General features: G+C 52.8%; 1 protein-coding gene across 1 annotated transcript; it reads right to left on the reverse strand.

Moving 5' to 3' along the window:
• Nucleotides 1–368: 368 nt before the first annotated feature.
• On the reverse strand, nt 369–17483 carry LOC115082217. The gene is made up of 8 exons (XM_029586470.1): nt 17125–17483; nt 16568–16694; nt 15926–16039; nt 15655–15768; nt 2309–2394; nt 1725–1850; nt 1009–1124; nt 369–471 (listed from the first exon to the last, which is right to left on the reverse strand). Exons 1-8 carry the CDS (start codon nt 17146–17148, stop codon nt 369–371), a joined length of 810 nt encoding a protein of 269 aa, XP_029442330.1. The 5' UTR covers nt 17149–17483.
• Between the last annotated feature and the right edge of the window lie 1610 nt (nt 17484–19093).

Raw genomic sequence — 19093 nt, forward strand, 5'->3', positions numbered from 1 at the left:
GGGAAAAGATGGCTACAATATGTAGAAACGTATCCACCAGAGCCGTATTATCAGTGCAAGTGAGCTCACGGATTATGCCACCAGTGCAGCGCTAAGGAGGGTGCTGCCTGTGGCTGATCATCATCAGAAATCCCTTCAAAGAGAATCCTGATCATTTTAACACCGAGGTGGGCGACTTCATTCCTCAGGATCTATGAAATAATCTGCTGTGGTACTGCTATTGCAAAAACATGCTGACATTTCTACCTCAAAGAGTATTTTTGATAAAACCAGATGTTTTTTCATCAGCCTGCCAGATTTCAGAAATCTGACTCTCCCTGGCTCCTCCGCTTCATTATAATTATACGAGGCAGGGCGGGAAGATGTCACTAGAAGGCACCAAAGTCCAAGGACTTCTTAGACAGGCGGGCGAGGAAGGTGGAAAGGAGACTCCTGGAGAAGAGGACAGGATATGAATAGATGACGAGGAATCTGCAGAGGAAACGTGAGTGAGAGAATATTTCTTTACTGACAGGGGGGTGGATGCCTGGAGTCCCCATCCTGACAGAAGCAGCAGCAGCTTGCAAACCAATCAGCAAATTTACACAGATTAGGACGGACACAGAGGGCGGTGGTAAAGGCAGGTGGGGAGCAACGGGTACAAGAAACGAGGGAGGGGCCTGTGTGTTAGCTCAGTCGTATGGAAATCCAGAGGGAAGAGGAGGGGAGAATACAAGGCGAGGGCAGGGGAGTGGATACTTGCCTGTTCCAGGAGGGTGAATCCCTTCAGGCGTCTCCTGATTCAGGAGGATCCAGGAAGGGCAGATCTGCCTCTTGTTTGACGCTCAGTGAGAACACAGACGTTACAATCGGAAGGCCTGGGATGAGAAAAACAAACGAGGAGTCACCCAGGACCTGCTAATATTATATTAGGAAATGGATTGGAAGTCTCCAAATGTTTGATGTTAATGCCCCCATCTCCTGTGATCTGAAAATGCAGAGCCCTTTAAATCCAGAACATTTACTTACGATTGCTGGGGTCCTTCATGGTTTCTTTCCCCTCCAGCTCCCAGTGCTGAGGGAATAATATTTCTCATCTTCCTTCGTAATCTTGAATATAACATCAGGATTAAGAATTGAATAACCTGCCAATAAGAATAGCAAAAATTACATTTAAATTATTCTTGTATAGCCCTGGGAGCTTTCATCTCTTTTCTGTTGAGATTGGAGCTGTGAGTGTGTGTGAGTGAGTGTATGTGTGAGTGTGTGTGAGTGAGTGTATGTGTGAGTCTGTGTGAGTGAGTGTATGTGTATGTGTGAGTCTGTGTGAGTGAGTGTTATGTGTGAGTGAGTGTGTATGTGTGTGAGTGTGTGTGTGTGTGTATGTGTATGTGTGTATGTGTGTGTGATGTGTGTGTGAGGAGTGTGAGTGAGTGTGAGTGAGTGTGTGTATGTGTACAGACACTTGCAGGCTGCTCCCTTGATTAAGGTTAAACCTTGGAGAGTTTCTGGTGCAGTCATTCTATTCTGACCCTCCTAGCTGGAGGCATTGCTGGTGCCAATCTTCTCTGCCGCCTGTGCCCTCCTGGAGAGGAGGAGTCCCAGCTTCTTATCAGAGCATCTGAGAAAGAGTTATCTTTGTATCCCAGGAACCTGGGTTTTCCTATCTAGAGACCAGTGAGCCATGGCAGCAGCCATCCTGCAGTGTGTGTATGGGTGAGAGATGATAGAAAAGGCGGACTTACCCCGTGACATGAGGAGGCCGTGAATCTCCTTGATGACCTTCCTGTACAGCTCCTTCTGCCATTCTCCCAGAACGTCCCACTCCACTTCCAGAAATAAGCAGCGACGTCCCTGAACGTGACCGATGCCTGGAACCGCAAACAGGACCCCCTCAGCCCCTCTCCCTGCAGCTTCAGTTATAATATGCAGGCAATAAACTGCATTCTCTGGCCTCTGTCAGTGAGATCGGCTCCCCAGTTACATTATATCCTGAAGAGAGCTCTATTCTCCGAGATCGATAACATTTTGTAGAGATCTTCTGCTCCTCAAAGATGCCTAACGTGCCTACATTTACAGAAGTCAAACCTTTCCTAAGTGTGTGCACCTTAATCCAAGAGGCTTATTTAGGGGCCTGTAGTCAGAGGCTTTATTTAGCCACTTTAAATGGCTGAAAATGGGGCCTGAAATCAGGTGCAGAGCTCTCTCTGAATATCCTGCTTGTGGTAACCATCTCTACCCTTAATGAGCTCCCCCAATGTAAAACCTGACGCGTTAATCCGAGAGGAGCTGCACGAAGCGTTTTATTACAAAGGAATATTTTGCTCACCGCTCCTCCCTCCAGCCGCTCGCTGACCTGAGGCTCTTCCGTTTTCAGCGTCCCTGCTGTGGGGTCAGGCCTGTGACCTCTGCTGCCTGTTACAAACATGGGAAAATGCATTTATTTATTATATTCTACTCGAATAAAGCAGCAGGAGCCAGGCATTAACAATGAATGAAAGCAGAAGACGCATGAAACTCTGAAACTAGACAGATAACTAATCTGAGAAATTCAGAACAAAGAATCCTGGTAAACGGAGCAGAAACAGAACAGAAAGAGGCAGTAAATGCGCAGTAACATTTGACTCTAGAGCAGAGATGTCGGCAGAGCTATACAAGCAGGTTTGTTGCTAGAGATGCCACAATCGGCAGCCGGCACAGCTTCTGAAGTCCCGGTGAGCTCTGACCACGTAATCTTGGATCCGCGGAGCCCAGGCCACTATTCTGCGCATCTTGCAGTCTGTATGGTAAAGCAAGCTGTCACCAGATGTTCATTTTACAAATAAGGGCGCAGGTTAGGAATAATTCCTCACCGTGCAGGGCAGCTCCTTACCACGCTGTTAATGTGGGGTCACATTCCTAACTCTGAGGCCATGGTTACACCTGCAGATTCTCATCTCAGACGTGACAGGAGCAACTGCCCTTAAAATAAAGAAGTGAGGGGGGGACAAACGTCATTGTCTCTTGGCCGAAACGGTCAGTTTGTCTGGGTATTCACTGATATTCTGTTTGTTTCATCCAATGAGAGAGAGAGAGAGAGAGAGCTCCAAGTCAGTTTAACACCTAAAGACAGACCATTGATGGCAACACAGAGCGTATTGGGCCCATCCAGTCCTGCCCAGCCTCATCTCCTGCTCAGCTAAAGAAGGCCCCTTCCTCTGCTCAGAGATCCCCTCGTCTCCTCTCCAGGCTTTCTTGAACTCAAGCTATGGTGCGCGGGCTAATCCTCTACTGATTTTCTGCACTAACCGTAACCTGAGCGAGAGTCTGACCGACAAGAGTCCGGAAGGTGCTCGCCCTCCATAAACCTTCCTCGCTGCAGCGCGCGCTCGAGTCATTTCTCTCACAAAAAGGAAAATTAGGACTTACCTGATATTTTCATTCCTGTAGTACCAAGGATCAGTCCAGACTGCTGGGATTATGCCTCCCGTCAGCAGATGGAGTCAGAGAGAAACTGAAAAGGCACCACTGATATACCCTGGTGCGCCCCCTGCGATCCTTCCGTATAATCCATAACAAAGCAGTATGAAACTTAGAAAAACAATGGCAAACTCTGTGACTAGAATCAAGATAAAGATGAAAATTATGAACATGTGGAAAAACGAGGAAACCATACAGACAACCATACAAAACAAGAACAAGTACCCATAAAACGGAACCCGAAAAAAGAAGAACAGTGCGGACTTTACACTCTTCACTGATATGGGCGGGCGTCTGGACTGATCCTTGGTACTACAGGAATGAAAATTATCAGGTAAGTCCTAATTTTCCTTTCCCTGTACGTACCAGGATCAGTCCAGACTGCTGGGAAGTAACCAAGCCCTGACAGTCCCGCATGGCAGCACACCACTGCCAAAGGAGTCCACCGTCGGAGCACGCACGTCCAAACGGTAATGTCTCGGCAAAGGGTGTGCAACGTCTACCAAGTAGCCGCTCGGATAAATTTCCTGTGAGGAATAAGAACCACTCTCTGCCTCTAGGCCCAGGACGCCGCCTGGGAGCGCAGAGAATGAGCCTTAAGACCCTCCGGAACGGCGCGGCCTTGGGAAATGTAAGTAGAAACAATCGCTTCCTTCACCAGCGTGCTATCGTAGCTTTCGAATCTTTATTCCCTTTCTTTGGACCACCCCACAAGACAAACAGATGATCAGACAACCGAAAGGGGGTTGGTAACGTCCAGGTACCGCAAGAGCGTCCTGCGAACATCCAACTTGCGAAGTTCCGGTTGCCGCGACGTCTCAGCTCCGTCCACCGCAAAGAGCCGGTAGGTCCACCGTCTGTTTGAACGTGAAAGGCTGAACTACCTTAGGCAAAAAACGAGGGAACGGTAGCGTAGAGACCCCCGAATTAGAAAATACGGAGAAAAAGGTTCACACAAGGACAACGCCTGAAGTTCCGAGATTCGGCGAGCCGAACAAAATAGCGACGAGAAAAACAGTTTGAGAGTGAGATCCTTGAGAGTAGCCCTTCGTAAGGGCTCAAAACGGAGAAGTACAAAGACCCCGGAGAACCAAATTTAAACTCCAGAAGGACAGATAGGTCGTAAACCGGGGGGATCGACAAATGTTGACTCCTTTTAAAAATCGTGCAACGTCCGGATGCATGGCAATGGACATTCCGTCAAGTTTACCGCGGTAACAGCCTAGGGCTGCTACCTGCACACGCAGAGGAATTATAGGATAAACCCTTCTTTAGACCCTCTTGCAAAAAAGTCAGAATATGAGACAACCGTAGGCCTTCCGCGACGGTACTTCCAGACCCTGACACCAGGAGTCAAAACTCTCCATACCCTGACTAAGCAACCCGAGGTAGAGGGCTTACGAGCCTGCAGAAGAGTAGTAATGACCGACTCGGAATATCCTTTCTTTCTCAATTGCCGCCTCTCATAAGCCAAGCCGCTAGAACAAAAGCGATCGGCCTGGTCGAAAAATACTGGACCCTGCCGAAGGAGCCGAGGCAGATGACCGAGACGCAAGGGGCCGTCCACCGCTTAGATTGATGAGGTCGGCGAACCCACGGCCTCCTTGGCCATTCCGGGGCTACGAGAACTACGGGTCCCGTGTGGGATTCTATTCGTCGCAATATTTTCCCCACCAACGGCCACGGTGGAAACACATACGAAGAACGTGCGTGGGCCAGGGAAGAACTAGGCGTCCAACAGCCCTCCGACCCGTGTTCCCTTCTGCGACTGAAGAAGCGAGCTGCCTTGGCATTCAAACGAGTTGCCATGAGGTCCAACCGTGGAGTTCCCCACCGGCGGCAGATGAGTCTGAGGGCCTCGGGAGATATGTTCCCACTCTCCCGGATCTAGTCGTTGCCCGGCTGAGATAGTCTGCTTGAACGTTGTCGACTCCTGCGATGTGAGACGCCGCAATCCGAGACAGGTGCAGCTCTGCCCACACCATCAATTGGCTGGCTTCGGTTTGCCACCGGTAGACTCCGTGTACCCGCCTTGCCGATTTATATACGCTACCCTTGGTTGCGTTGTCGGACAAAACCCGAACTGCTCTGTCCCGAATCAAAGGCAGAAAATGCTGTAGCGCTAGGCGAACCGCCCTTGTTTCCAAACGATTGATAGACCACTTGGTCTGAGAAGGCGTCCAACGTCCCTGAGCGGACTGAGACTGACAGACTGCTCCCCAGCCCGTCAGACTGGCATCGGTCGTGACAATGATCCATTGGGGTGGCTCCAAATCGGTACCTTGGAGCAAGTGGACCGGATCCAACCACCACTGCAGACTGGTCCTTGCTGGGGGTAAGAGTGGCAAGGTATCTGAACTCTTTCCGATTTGGGGTCCCAACGAGACAGAAGGGCCCTCTGTAGCGGTTCGCATATGCGCAAAAGACCACGGAACCAAATCCAGAGTGGACGCCATATATCCAAGGACCTGTAAGTAATCCCATACCATGGCAAGGGAAGGGCGAGGAGACGGCGAACGTGCGCCATCAGCCGCATCCAATCCTTGCCTGTGGCAGGAAAACCTTCCCCACTTTGGTATCGAACGAGGCGCCCAGAAATTCCAAATTCTGGGAGGGAATCAGATGGCTCTTGGGGTAATTGACTACCCACCCCAAGGAGTGTAGCCGATGGAGAACCGCCTGAATTGCGTCTTCGCAGAGACGGCGCGATTTTGCCGAATGAGCCAGTTGTCCAAATAAGGGTGTACCAACACTCCGTCTCTCCGAAGACTTGCCGCCACGACCACCATTACCTTGGTGAACACTCTCGGAGCTGTCGCCAGACCGAACGGAAGAGCGCAGAACTGGAAATGAGATCCCAGGACCATAAAGCGCAGAAATCTTTGATGGAACTCTTGGATTCCTATGTGCAAGTAAGCCTCCGTGAGATCTAAGGAAGCCAAATACTCGCCTTTGTGTACCGCGGCGATGACCGAGCGCAGGGTCTCCATCCGAAACCGCGGTATGCGCAAAGCCCTGTTGACCCGCTTGAGATCCAGAATCGGCCGGAACATGCCCTCCTTTTTGGGAACGATGAAATAGATGGAATAACGGCCTGTGCGCTGTTCGGCGGGCGGCACTGGCACTATTGCTCCCAGCTCCTGTAACCGCTCCAGGGTCTGAGCAATTCGTTGTTGCTTTACCAGAGAACCGCTGGGAGAGATTAGGAACAAATCGCGCAGGGGTTTTGCAAAATCTAAGGCATATCCGTGAGATATAATGTCGAGGACCCATTCCTCCCGAAAGTAAGAGAGTCGTCCGCTGACCTACGGGACGGAGGAATGGACCGGCGTCCCTTCATTGAGCCGCTTTAGCGGTGGCGAAGGTATGAGACGCCCCTGCGCGTGCCGGCCTTCTACCACGAAAGGAAGGAGTCCATGACTGGGAGCGCGTAGATGGCTGCCTTGTAGCAAAAGAGGAACCCCTCCCCGATCGAAAACGTCGCTGCCCGCGAAATCGTCCGCGGAAGGTACCCGAAGGGCGAAAAAATCTAGGGCTGTCCTCTGGCAACTTGAACACCTTATTATCCCCCAAAGACCGGATAAGGTCTTCTAACTCGGTGCCAAATAATAGTTTTCCCCGAAAAGGAAAAGAACCGAGTTGGGCCTTGGAGGAAGAATCTGCTGCCCAGTGACGCAGCCAGAGTAACCTCCATGCCGACACTGCCGAAGACATAGACCGGGCCGAAGTGCGGAGGAGGTCATAGAAGGCATCTGCGGCGTAAGCCACCGCAGATTCTATGCGGTTTGCCTGCTCTGCTTCATCCGGAGGCAGATCCTGAGATGTCAACATCTGTTGTACCCAGCGAAGGGTAGCCCTTTGTACCATGCAACTGCAAACGGCCGCCCGTACTCCAAAGGCTGAAACCTCAAAGATGCGTTTAAGCAACGTCTCCAACTTCCGATCTTGAAGATCCCTAAGTGCCGTACCCCCTGTTACGGGAATGGTGGTATGTTTTGCCATGGCAGTGACCGCCGAATCCACCCTTGGCACCTTAAGGAGCTCCAAGGAATCAGCAGGGAGAGGGTAAAGCTTATCCATAGCCCGGCTGACTCTAAGAGTTGCCTCCGGATTATCCCATTCCCGGGATACAAGCTGAAAAGGAAAATTAGTTTCTTACCTGATAATTTTCGTTCCTGTAGTACCAAGGATCAGTCCAGGACACCTGGGTTGTGACTCCGCACCAGTAGATGGAGACAGACTAAAACTTGTGGGCGGAGCCATATATGCCCCTGTGCCAGTCACAGCCCCTCAGTCATACGTAATGTCAAAGTAGAAAATACCATAAGGCAACCATAGCTAACCATACAAAAACTTGCAATGTAAATGGAAAAACGAAAATTCCAACACCCCTACAGGAACCAGACTCCCCAACCGGGAGAGCGACTAAACAAGGGGTCAGCGTACGGATAACAACAATGAGCGGACTCTCCGTTACTTAAGCGTAGCACTGGGGGCGGGATCCTGGACTGATCCTTGGTACTACAGGAACGAAAATTATCAGGTAAGAAACTAATTTTCCTTTCCCTGTACGTACCAGGATCAGTCCAGGACACCTGGGATGTACCAGAGCAAACTTACCGAGGGTGGGAAGCAGAGAGTCCCGCTCGGAGTACCCTCTCTCCAAAGCCCCCAGCTGCAGTAGCCTGAACATCCAACCGGTAATGTTTAATGAAGGTATGCAACGACTTCCAGATAGCCGCCCTGCAAATCTCTTGAGGCGACACCTGAGAAGATTCCGCCCAAGACGCCGCATGAGACCGCGTCGAATGAGCCCGAAGACCAACCGGCGGTGAGTTGCCCTGCAGAATGCACGCGGAGCCAATGGCCTCCTTGAGCCACTGGGCGATGGTCGTGCGGGACACCGCAGAACCTTCCTTGGGACCCAACGTCAATACAAACAGATGATCCGTCACCCGAAAGGAATTAGTGACCTCTAGATAGCGAAGAAGAGATCTCCGCACATCCAGTTTTCTCAAGCCTCTCGATTTCGGGTCCGAAGAGATTCCAACCACGAAAACAGGAAGCTCGACCGATTGATTCAAATGAAAAGCCGACACGACTTTAGGCAGGAAGGAATGAACCGTCCCGCAAGGAAACCCTCGAATCGGAAATGCGCAAGAAAAGGCTCCCTACAGGACAGGGTCTGCAATTCCGAAACACGGCGAGCCGACGCAATCGCCACCAGGCATACGGTCTTCAACGTGAGATCCTTAACCGTTGACCGCTTGAAGGGCTCAAACGGTGCCGAGCATAAGGAAAAGAACCCAAATGAGGTTCCAGGACGGACCGAGATGACGCAATGGGGAATAGAGGAGCTTTGCTCCCCTAAGAAAACGGGAAATATCCGGATGCAGGGCAGGGGAAACCCCTGAACCTTACCTCACAAGCAACCAAGCGCCGCCACCTGTACTCGCAGGGAACTGCACGCCAACCCTTTGGCGAGACCAGCCTGGAGAAAACTATGATCTCTGAGATAAGTGGGGAGCACCCCACGCTGCAGACCCCAGGTTCAAAAATCACCCAGACTCGGATATACGCCAGAGACGTAGACTGCCTCCTAGATCCCAACAGCGTGGCCACCACCGCATCTGAGTAACCTTTGCTTTTCAAGCGCTGCCTTTCAAAAGCCATGCCGCGAGACAGAAGTGATCCTCATCCTCCAAACAGACGGGACCCTGGCGAAGGAGCCCCGCGAACCCCTGGAGATGAAGGGGGCGACCACCGACAACTGAATGAGATCGGCAAAACCACGGACGACGTGGCCACTCCTGCGCCACTAGGATCACTTTGGACGGGTGCAGCTCTATGCGCCGCAGGATCTTTCCCATCACAGTTACACGTCCGACGGCCAGGGAAGAGCCAAAGCGTCGACGTCCTCGGCCCCTCTCTCCCGGCGTCAGCTGCAGATGAGAAGGAAGGTGTCCGCCGCCAGCTCCCACTCCCCTGGATCCAGGTGAAGACGACTGAGATAATCCGCCTGGACATTGTCGACTCCGGCAATGTGGGACGCTGCGATATTGCAGAGATGTCGCTCCGCCCAGCCTAGCAAGAGCTGCGCTTCCTCCGCTACCAGTGGACTCCGTGTCCCGCCCTGACGGTTGATGTAGGCTACGGTGGTCGTGTTGTCCGACAATATCCGCACCGCCTTTCCCCGTATCAACGGCAGGAAGGACTGCAGTGCCAGGCGAGCCGCTCTGGTCTCTAGCCGATTGATGGACCACTGCGCTTGAGTCGCGGACCACCGGCCCTGTACCGACTTGCCTAGGCAAACCTTGCCCCAACCGGAGAGGCTGGCGTCCGTGGTCACTACCGTCCAGTTGGGAACCAACAGGGACACCCCACAAGTCAGGTGTTCCGACACTAGCCACCCTAGTAGGCTGTCCCTCGCCTGATCCGTAAGCGGCAGCGAAAGGTGGAATTCCCCTGACACCGGCTTCCAACGGGATAGCAAGGAGGATTGTAATGGACGTAGCTGAGTAAACGCCCAGGGGACCAACGCAAGCGTTGACGCCATAGACCCCAGAACCATCAGGTAGTCGCAAACCAACGGTAGCCGAAGAGACAATAACCGCTTGACTTGAGACTGCAGCTTGCGCACGCGCTCTCCGGACAGGGACACTCGGCCCTGTTTCGTGTCGAAGACGGCTCCCAGGCATTCCAAGGACTGGGTGGGAACAAGATGACGCTTGAAAAGTTGACGACCCAGCCCAGAGACTGCAGCAGCTGGAGGACTCCGTCCACAGCCAACCGACCCCGACTCTCGGACTTGGCCCGGAACAACCAGTCATCCAGGTAAGGGTGTACCAAGAAACCCTCTCGCCGAAGCTGAGCTGCCACCACGCCCATCACCTTTGTGAACGTACGAGGAGCCGTCGCCTGTCCGAAGGGGAGCGCCCGAAACTGATAATGTCTTCCCAGGATGCAGAACCTGAGAAACCTCTGAAAAGATGGCTGGATCCCCACATGGAGGTACGCTTCCATGAGATCTAGCGAGGCCAGGTATTTGCCGGCGGCACCACGGGGAACCCGAAGGCACCTGTTCACCGCTTTCAGGTCCAAGATTGGTCTGGACGTGCCGTCTTCCTTCGGAACGATGAAGTAAATCAAGTAACGTCTCGTGCCATGTTGATCTGGAAGCACGGGAGAAATGGCCCCCAAGTTTTGCAACTGTCCGAGGTTCCCGAGCACGGCCGCTCTCTTCTTTGGATGCTTGCAGGGCGATAACAGGAACTTGTCTGACGGTATTCGAGCAAAAGGTAGAGCATAGCCGTGTCTTATCACGTCGAGGACCCAGTGATCCGAGGTTACCGTGACCCATTCCTCGACAAACCACGTCGACCTCGCCCCGACGTTGTGAATTACGGTCTGGGGCAGAGGCGAGGGATGGGTCAGCCTCATCTCATTGCGAGACCTTGGACCCGTCGCCCGACGGGGTTCCCCCTTGTCTACCGGAACTTTGCCACGAAAGGACAGCGACCACGGGAAGGAGCGAGCAGGATATGACCGGTATGCGGGACCCGAGGATCTCCGAGGGCACGACTTTCTGCTTCCACGAGAACGGGGCCTACCGGACGAGGACCGGGACCTAGCCCTGTCCTCAGACAATTTGAAAACCCTGTTCTCCCCCAAGTAAAGCATCAAATCATCTAGTTCCTTACCGAACAATAGCTTTCCCTTAAATGGAAGCGAACCGAGGTGAGCCGTGTAGGAACCATCCGCCGCCCAGTTGCGAAGGCATAGGAGACGACGCGCAGAGACCGCCGCGACCATGGATCTAGCAGCAGCCCGAAAGAGATCGTGGAGAGCATCCGCCCCATATGCTATCGCTGCCTCTAAGGGATCCGCCTGTGAGGCTTCCTCTTCCGAGAGACCCACATTTGCCTGGAGGACCTGAGCCCAGCGCAAACTGGCTCTCCTCGCAAAGTTGGTACAAATGGCGGCCCGGACTCCTAAGCCGATACCTCAAAAATGTTCTTGAGTTGTACCTCCAGCTTCCGGTCCTGAATATCCCTGAGGGCCGTGGGTCCCTATCCCTGAGGGCCGTGGCTCCTGTGACAGGGATCGTCGACTTCTTGGTCAGCGTCGACACCGCTGCATCCACCTTCGGGATCCTTAACAGCTCCAACGCTTCCTCCGGCAGAGGATAAAGCCTGTCCATGGCCTTTGTCACCTTGAGGCCTGACTGCGAGGTATCCCATTCCTGAAACAGAATATCCGTCGACGAGAAATGGAAGGGAAAACCACCGCGGGGCCAGTGAGCCCCAGGAGTACCGGATCCATGTTGGCCTGTCGAGCGACCACCGGCGGGCCCAGCTCCGCCAGAATAGCTGGGATAAGCGGGGCTAGTTCCTCCCTGCGGAAGAGGAGGACCACTTTAGGATCGTCGGCCTCCACAGCCTGTGCCCCTTCGCCCGCTCCGGGCGGGGTGGAACCGCCCCATGGCGTCCCCTCGGTCCCCCTCGGGGACTCCTCGTGGGAATTCACCTCATCCGAGACGGAGGACTCACTATCCGTGGCCTGTGGAGCCCCCCCCCCCGCGGGAATCCCCGCGGGGTTCTTCACGTCCTGGTGTCCGAGGACCCCTTGCGTTTCTTCCGCTTGGGACCCGACCTGTGGGTCCCCGAAATGGCCTCCGACCCTTGCCTATGCCTGAGGCTGCTATGTTTAAGGCCCTTGCGTAACAACGCAAATCCGAGGAAAACTAAGAGGTCCCAGAAGCCGAGGATTCCTGCCCAGAACTAACGTCTCTAGGGGCGCCACCCCCGCTGGAGCGGCCCCCCCCCCCGTCGGACCCGGTCGCGGGGAAAGCGGAGGAGGGAAGGCGCCATTTTCTGCCGGCACCCGCGCGATTTTGCGGGCCGAATTTAAAATGGCCGCCACTCCCGCGCTAGCCGGAAAAGCCCTTCCCCGCCCGGGAGATATGAAGCGCAAGGGACGTCCCTGGAGAGGCGCGCGTGCCGAGCCACCTGCTCGGCAGACCGACCTGCGCGGCCTGAGGCGCGAACGCGGCGAAAAAACGCCCTGAAAGAACTTAATTAAGATAAAAATTCGCCCCCACGGCAAGCGGCCCCCCCCCCCGTGAAGAGAGGACGGAGCCGTGACGAAAAGGAGAGCCGACAAGCAGAGAAAAGAAAAACCTTTTTTTTTTTTTTTAAGTACTCACTGCTGTCCACGGTCCTGGAGCCCTGTGCCAATGGGGGTGAGTGAACCGGGCTCTCCGGTGTCACCCCCTACGCTGCCACTTGAAAACAGCCGGGCCCTCAGCCCTGACAGCGGCCTCAACCGGGGGAGGGTAGTCCCCTCAGGACCTCTCAACCCCCCTGGGAGGCAGGGCACCCGGGACTAAGAATTAAAAACAAAAACCCAATTTGGTATAAAACAAATTAGGCCTAACAAAACTAGCCCAAAATCAAACCTAACTAACCACAGAATCAGGTCAGGCAGGGCTGTGACTGGACCTGCACCATCTACTGGAGACAGAGTAAGACTATGGGGCTGTGACTGGCACAGGGGCATATATGGCTCCGCCCACAAGTTTTAGTCTGTCTCCATCTACTGGTGCGGAGTCACAACCCAGGTGTCCTGGACTGATCCTGGTACGTACAGGGAACAATTTATTGTGAAAAGGAAAAGCATGCGCAGGTGTGCGGAGCCCATCTAATTCAAAATCCCCTGGCTGGGAATTTGAGTCTATCTGGGGTACTGGAATCTTTAGTTCCCTAAGAACATGAGTAATCAAAGGGTCCAATTCATCCTTATGAAATAACCGGAGAAACTGAGGATCATCTCCCTCAACCGGGTCAACCGGGTCCGTACCCCCCACATCCGTATCAGGATCCGGGGAGGACGGATTTTGTGAAAGGGGAACCGGAGCTGCAGGCTGTGGCGGTTTTGGAGGGGGAGCCGAAGGAGCCGGAGTAGCCTGCTGCGGAGGTTTAGGAGGAGCCGGAGCTGGATCCCCCAAGCCAAAGAGACCAGTAGAAATTCTCCCTTGTTTAGCTGGGCCACCCTGTTCCCATTCCGTTTCGGCTTCCATATACGCCTTATGGAGCAAAAGAACAAATTGTGAGGTAAAGGGATGAGGTCTTTTCAAAGAACCTCCTTTTGCTCCCCCAGGTGGCAAATCTGGCCCGCGGGGGCTAAGGTCCGGCGGGGACAGAGGGGGGAGGTCTTCCCCCTCTTCTGACGAAACTGCGTCGCCATCGAGCTCATTTAAAATGGCCGCCGAATTTTCCAAAATGGCCACCGCCATCGGTATCGGCAGCGAGGACTGCCGAGATTTGCCCGACGCTGCCCGTGCACCAAGCCGAGGGGAAGGGGAGCCCCCGGCCTCGGCTGGCCCCCGCGAGGAGCCCTCACCCCCGGGAAGACACCGGGAGCAAAGGCCCTCGCGGGAGAGCCGGCGGCCGGGATCCCCACACGCCGTACAAACGGTCCCTCAGGGCATTTTTTTTTTTTTTTTTTTTAAGGAAACCAAAAAAGGGCGCGAAAAAGGGCGCGAACAAGGGCTGGGTGACAAGCCACCCCTTCCGGAGACCACAGTGAGTAAAGCAGGCTGGGACCAAATTACCTCGTTTTGTTTTTTTTTTTATAGCGCTGCCACCGGCAGCTAAGAAAACTACCTCACAAATAATTAGTTAGTGGAGCCGATAGGGGTGTAGTGCACCCGGCTAAACTTTTTCTCGAGGAATTAAACTTCTCAGGAGGCGGAGAGGGAGAGTGACCGGCCCACCTATTAATTCTCCCCTCCTCTCACTGGGTAGGGCTAAAATAAACCCCGAGAAAAGGCTGCAGGGCAGTGCCCTGCCTTGCCTGCTACGGCTCCTATTAGCTGTACCAAATGCTGTAGCAAATTAGCAGTACCCAATTAGGTACAAAGTATTACCTTGATCCAGTCACAGGATTTCTCCTATATACTAAGTCAAACCTGATAGGGAAACCCCTTCAATTCAATTTACAGGAGATCAGGACCGCAAAGTTATGCTCTCTCATCTGCTGGAGTCAGAGATATACTGAAGGATCGCAGGGGGCGCACCAGGGTATATCAGTGGTGCCTTTTCAGTTTGTCTCTGACTCCATCTGCTGCACGGGAGGCATAACCCAGCAGTCTGGACTGATCCTGGTACGTACAGGGAAAGGGACGTTTGCAGCAGCTCCACGGGCAGCGAATTCTTCGGCTTTTAAAAAAAGCTCTTGGACGCGCCGACTCAAGAAGGGCGACATTTAGCTCAAAGTGAGAGGATGGGAATCTCGTGAGCTCTGAAAACGTAAGAATCCCGGAGGAAGAAGCTGAGGGCCTTCTGTAGCCATGAAAAGGAACCAAGAAAGGGAACCCGCACAGATACCAGGACAGTACGAATCGCTCCTCCCTCCAACCTCTCTCCCTCCCTCCCGCTGCCCGGGCTCAGGGGAAGTGAAAGCACAAGCTGCTGCCTGGGAGGGAGGGGGTTGGCATCTAGGAGCGGCACCGGGAGAGTGAGGGATGGAAGGAAGGACGTGAAAGGGAGGAGAGAAAGCAGGAGCTGAGGGAAGGGGCGGAGAGACGCTGGGAAGGAGGGACAAAGAAGGAGAGACTTGAGAAGAGGGAAAGATTGGAGAGGGGAGAAGAGGATGACAGACGGGCCGTGGTGAACTGGTGGGGGGAGAACGGGAAAAGGAACGAAAGGGAAAACCCCATTCGGACCAAAAAAACACAGGCAAACGGTGTCAGAGTCCTCACAACTCCGGACGGCAGTGAAAGAGCTCCTTCTCTCCGCCCAGTGGTTTACGGAGACGAACCCGAACGCAGTGGTGCCCGCACAGCTGGATCACCGCAGGGGTCTTGGGGTCACGCGAACATCCGCTGCCAGGCTGAGAGAGGCCGCCCAACCGATTCACGCAGGGTCCCGCACAAACGGCACGGGCTGGCAGGTCCCGACCTTCGAGGAGACAGCGGTAAAATGCAGGGGCCCCCTCCAGCCCCGTCACCCACATCGACAGTGCAGGACTGAGAGCCTTGCCTGACCGGCCCCCATCCCAGGCCCCCCACTCCCAGCCCAGGCAGCCCAACCCCATCCCATGTAAGGAAACAGATAGCGAGAGAGAGGGGACCGGCCTCTAACCCTCCCGGTGCTGAATTCCTAACTGGCACCGCCTGATCTTAGAAAAGACGCCCGGGAGGAATCTGATACTTGCCTGTTCCAGGAGGGTGAATCCCTTCAGGCGTCTCTGATTCAGGAGGATCCAGGAAGGGCAGATCTGCCTCTTGTTTGACGCTCAGTGAGAACACAGACGTTACAATCGGAAGGCCTGGGATGAGAAAACAAACGAGTCTAGGAGGGGTCACCCAGGACCTGCTAATATTATATTAGGAAATGGATTGGAAGTCTCCAAATGTTTGATGTTAATGCCCCATCTCCTGTGATCTGAAAATGCAGAGCCCTTTAAATCCAGAACATTTACTTACTGATGCTGGGGTCCTTCATGGTTTCTTTCCCCTCCAGCTCCCAGTGCTGAGGGAAATATTTCTCATCTTCCTTCTTAATCTTCAATACAACATCGGGATTAAGAATTGAATGACCTGCCAGTAAAGATAGCAAAATGACTCTCTCATTTCATCTGTTCCCTGTTATTTGTTAATGATATTTTTATTCATCTGATCTGAGTTAGAATCAGGGCAATTCACAACCTGAACAATTTTGACGACGCTGAGGGCAACGGATAACTTGGGCGGGCTGAGCTCTGCCGGACACATTGTCAGGGGTAACGTCCCACTGGACATCCATGAATAAAATAATAGGGCAGTGTCCGAGTACTGACAGCTTGTCCCCAGATAACTTTCAAGCTTCCCCAGACAACCAGAGGGGGAAAAGCAGCAAATGAAGCAAATCCCCCCCTGGATGCTCCTTGTGACCTCGGCCAAGCCACTCCACCCCCTCATTGCCTCAGGGACAAACTCGGGGGGGGGGCATTTACTGAGGTTCTCCTCCCATTCTGTGCCTAGGATTAAGTCCTTGGAGCGCGTGAAGGTAACTTATCCTGAGCCACCACTGAAAAGGCACAAGCGAAATCTAAAATAATAACAAAATGATAGAAAAAGCAGACTTACCCAGGGACAGGAGGAGGCCGTGAATCTCCTTGATGACCTTCCTGTACAGCTCCTTCTGCCATTCTCCCAGAACGTCCCACTCCACTTCCCAGAAATAAGCAGCGACGTCCCTGAACGTGACCGATGCCTGGAACAGCAAACAGGACCCCCTCAGCCCCTCTCCCTCCAGTTTCATTATAATGTGCGGGCAATAAACTGTGTTCTCTGGCCTCTGTCAGTGAGATCAGCTCCCTGACATGGAGAGAGCTCAGCTCTTATTAAATCTCCAGTAATTTGAAGAGTTTGCTTGGTTTCCAGAGAAACCCTGGAGATCTCAGGTGCATCTGTCTGTGCATCAGTGCATGTCAGAGCACCCACGGTGTGCATGGGAGAGGCTGCGTGCCCTCCCCAACATCCCCCACCCTGCCAATCTCTGCTGATCTCGGGGTGGGCAGAGCTCAAACCTTCCCGGGGCTGGAAAGATCTCCGCCCTGTGCTGGCAGGAGGGGAGGCTGGAAGAGCTGCACAGGGAAAAGGTTTCCTTTACATGCACAAGAGGACAGAGAAGGATTTCTTACCGGATCGGACACCAGGGCACACATTGCCCTCCTCTTTTCCCTCTCAGTCCTGCAGGTGCTGGGAGGGATTCAGAGGGGGCAGGGCTGATTCCTGGGGGCTCAGATAAAGCCCCTGCTCTCCCCCTCTGCAGGGATTTCCGGTCCTGGGGAGGCAGAAAGTTTCTGCTTTTACTCGGAGTCTTTCCTGCTCTCTGCAGGCAGAGAAAGAAAGCAGGAGCATGCGCAGAGCTCCCCGGCAGAGGTCAGGCAGGAGGGAGGGGGGATGCTCACTCCTTAAGGTGGATCCAGGGAGAGAAACAGCTGCAGAGGGGAGAGAGGGAGACAGGAGCAGCAAGTCAGGGAGCTGCTTTATTCCTTAAGGTGGATCAGGGAAGAGAAACAGCTGCAGAGGGGGGAGTGGGAGGCAGGAGCAGCAAGTCAGGGAACTGCTTTATTCCTTAAGGTGGATCAGGGAAGAGAAACAGCTGCAGAGGGGGGAGTGGGAGACAGGAGCAGCAAGTCAGGGAACTGCTTTATTCCTTAAGGTGGATCCGAGGAGAGACTCAGCTGCAGAGCGGGTAGAGGGAGACAGGAGCAGCAAGTCAGGGAACTGCTTTATTCCTTTTGTATCTATGAACCTGTGATCTTCTGCTTGGGAAATCCTTCTTCTCCCCACTCTCAGCTCATCCCCACCACATTATTTCCCCTTCTCTCTCTCCCCCCTGGCATTTCTCCTGGCACCTTCAGATTGCAGGCCAGAGCCAGTCTCATGCCCGGGCCACGTACGACTCTCCGCTTCCTACCTGCCCTCTGCAGATTTAGGATTTTGCCATTCCAGGCAGAGTTGGTGCTATGGCCCCCCACCCCGGAAGGTCAGACAAGACGGAGGAGATGGCCTGAGGCACAGCCTCATTTCCCTGCTGCAGATCAGTTTCTATTCTGCAACAAGAATTAGAAATATCCGAAGCGCACTGACAAACAGTTCCAGGTTTTATTCTCCTCGCTGGCATCTGTATCATTTGTTTTGTTTTTATTGGATGAGAGCAGGGGATCCTGTGTGTCAGCACAGGGAGAAGATCATGGGGATGGATAGGGGGGAGGAGAACCAGAGACTGAGGAGAGGGAAGAGGACCAGGAATGTGGGCAGGAGAGAGAGAGAGAGAGGACAGAGAAGGCTAAGAGATGGAGGGGATTGAAGAAGGGTGAAAATGAGGAGGGAAATACTTGGACTAAGACTGGATATCAGCACAAACTGATATCTGTCAGGGAAAGAGCTGTCTCGTTAGCGGGCCCAAGATTATGGAACACCAAGCCTCCTGAATTGAGACTACAAAAAGACCTGAAGCTGTTTAAGAAGGCGTTAAAAACATGGATTTTTAACCAAGCATATTGTATAGACTCAAGCCAGTGATTTATATTTTTTGTTTCGATTTTATTTATTTAAGTGTTTTGATCGATTTAAGTTTATGAATGAGTTAGTTTTGCTTTCATTAGTATTTTATTAAGTATTTAATTGTAACTCTTGTAGTTTATAAGCAAATTTTATTTAAATCATGTAGTTTGTATTTTGTAGTGCATGTTTTTTTAGTTTTCATACAATTGTAAACCGTTGTGAAGGTTCAAAAAACCAAACATCGGAATATAAAACTGACTAAATAAATAAAATAAATAGTACAGTACAAGTTCACATGAAAACCTGCATGTGGTGCTTGAAAAGTGACTCAAACACAATGACAATAAAAAAAAAGTGATCTGTATATGTAGCAGACGTTCTAAGCCATGAGATACCACAAGCTGACACTGGCTGACAGCCTAATAATAAATAGTACAGTACAAGCTAATGTACAGGAAAACCTGCATGCAGGACTTAATACCTGGCTCAGAATGACTCAGAAACACAATGGGCCAGAAAACAAGTGATCTGTATATGTAGCAGAGGCTCTAAGCCATGAGATACCACAAGCTGACAGTGAAAGATATTTTAATTTGT

The sequence above is a fragment of the Rhinatrema bivittatum genome, unplaced genomic scaffold (genome assembly GCF_901001135.1).
Source record: "Rhinatrema bivittatum unplaced genomic scaffold, aRhiBiv1.1, whole genome shotgun sequence".
NCBI classification, from domain to species: Eukaryota; Metazoa; Chordata; class Amphibia; order Gymnophiona; family Rhinatrematidae; genus Rhinatrema; species Rhinatrema bivittatum.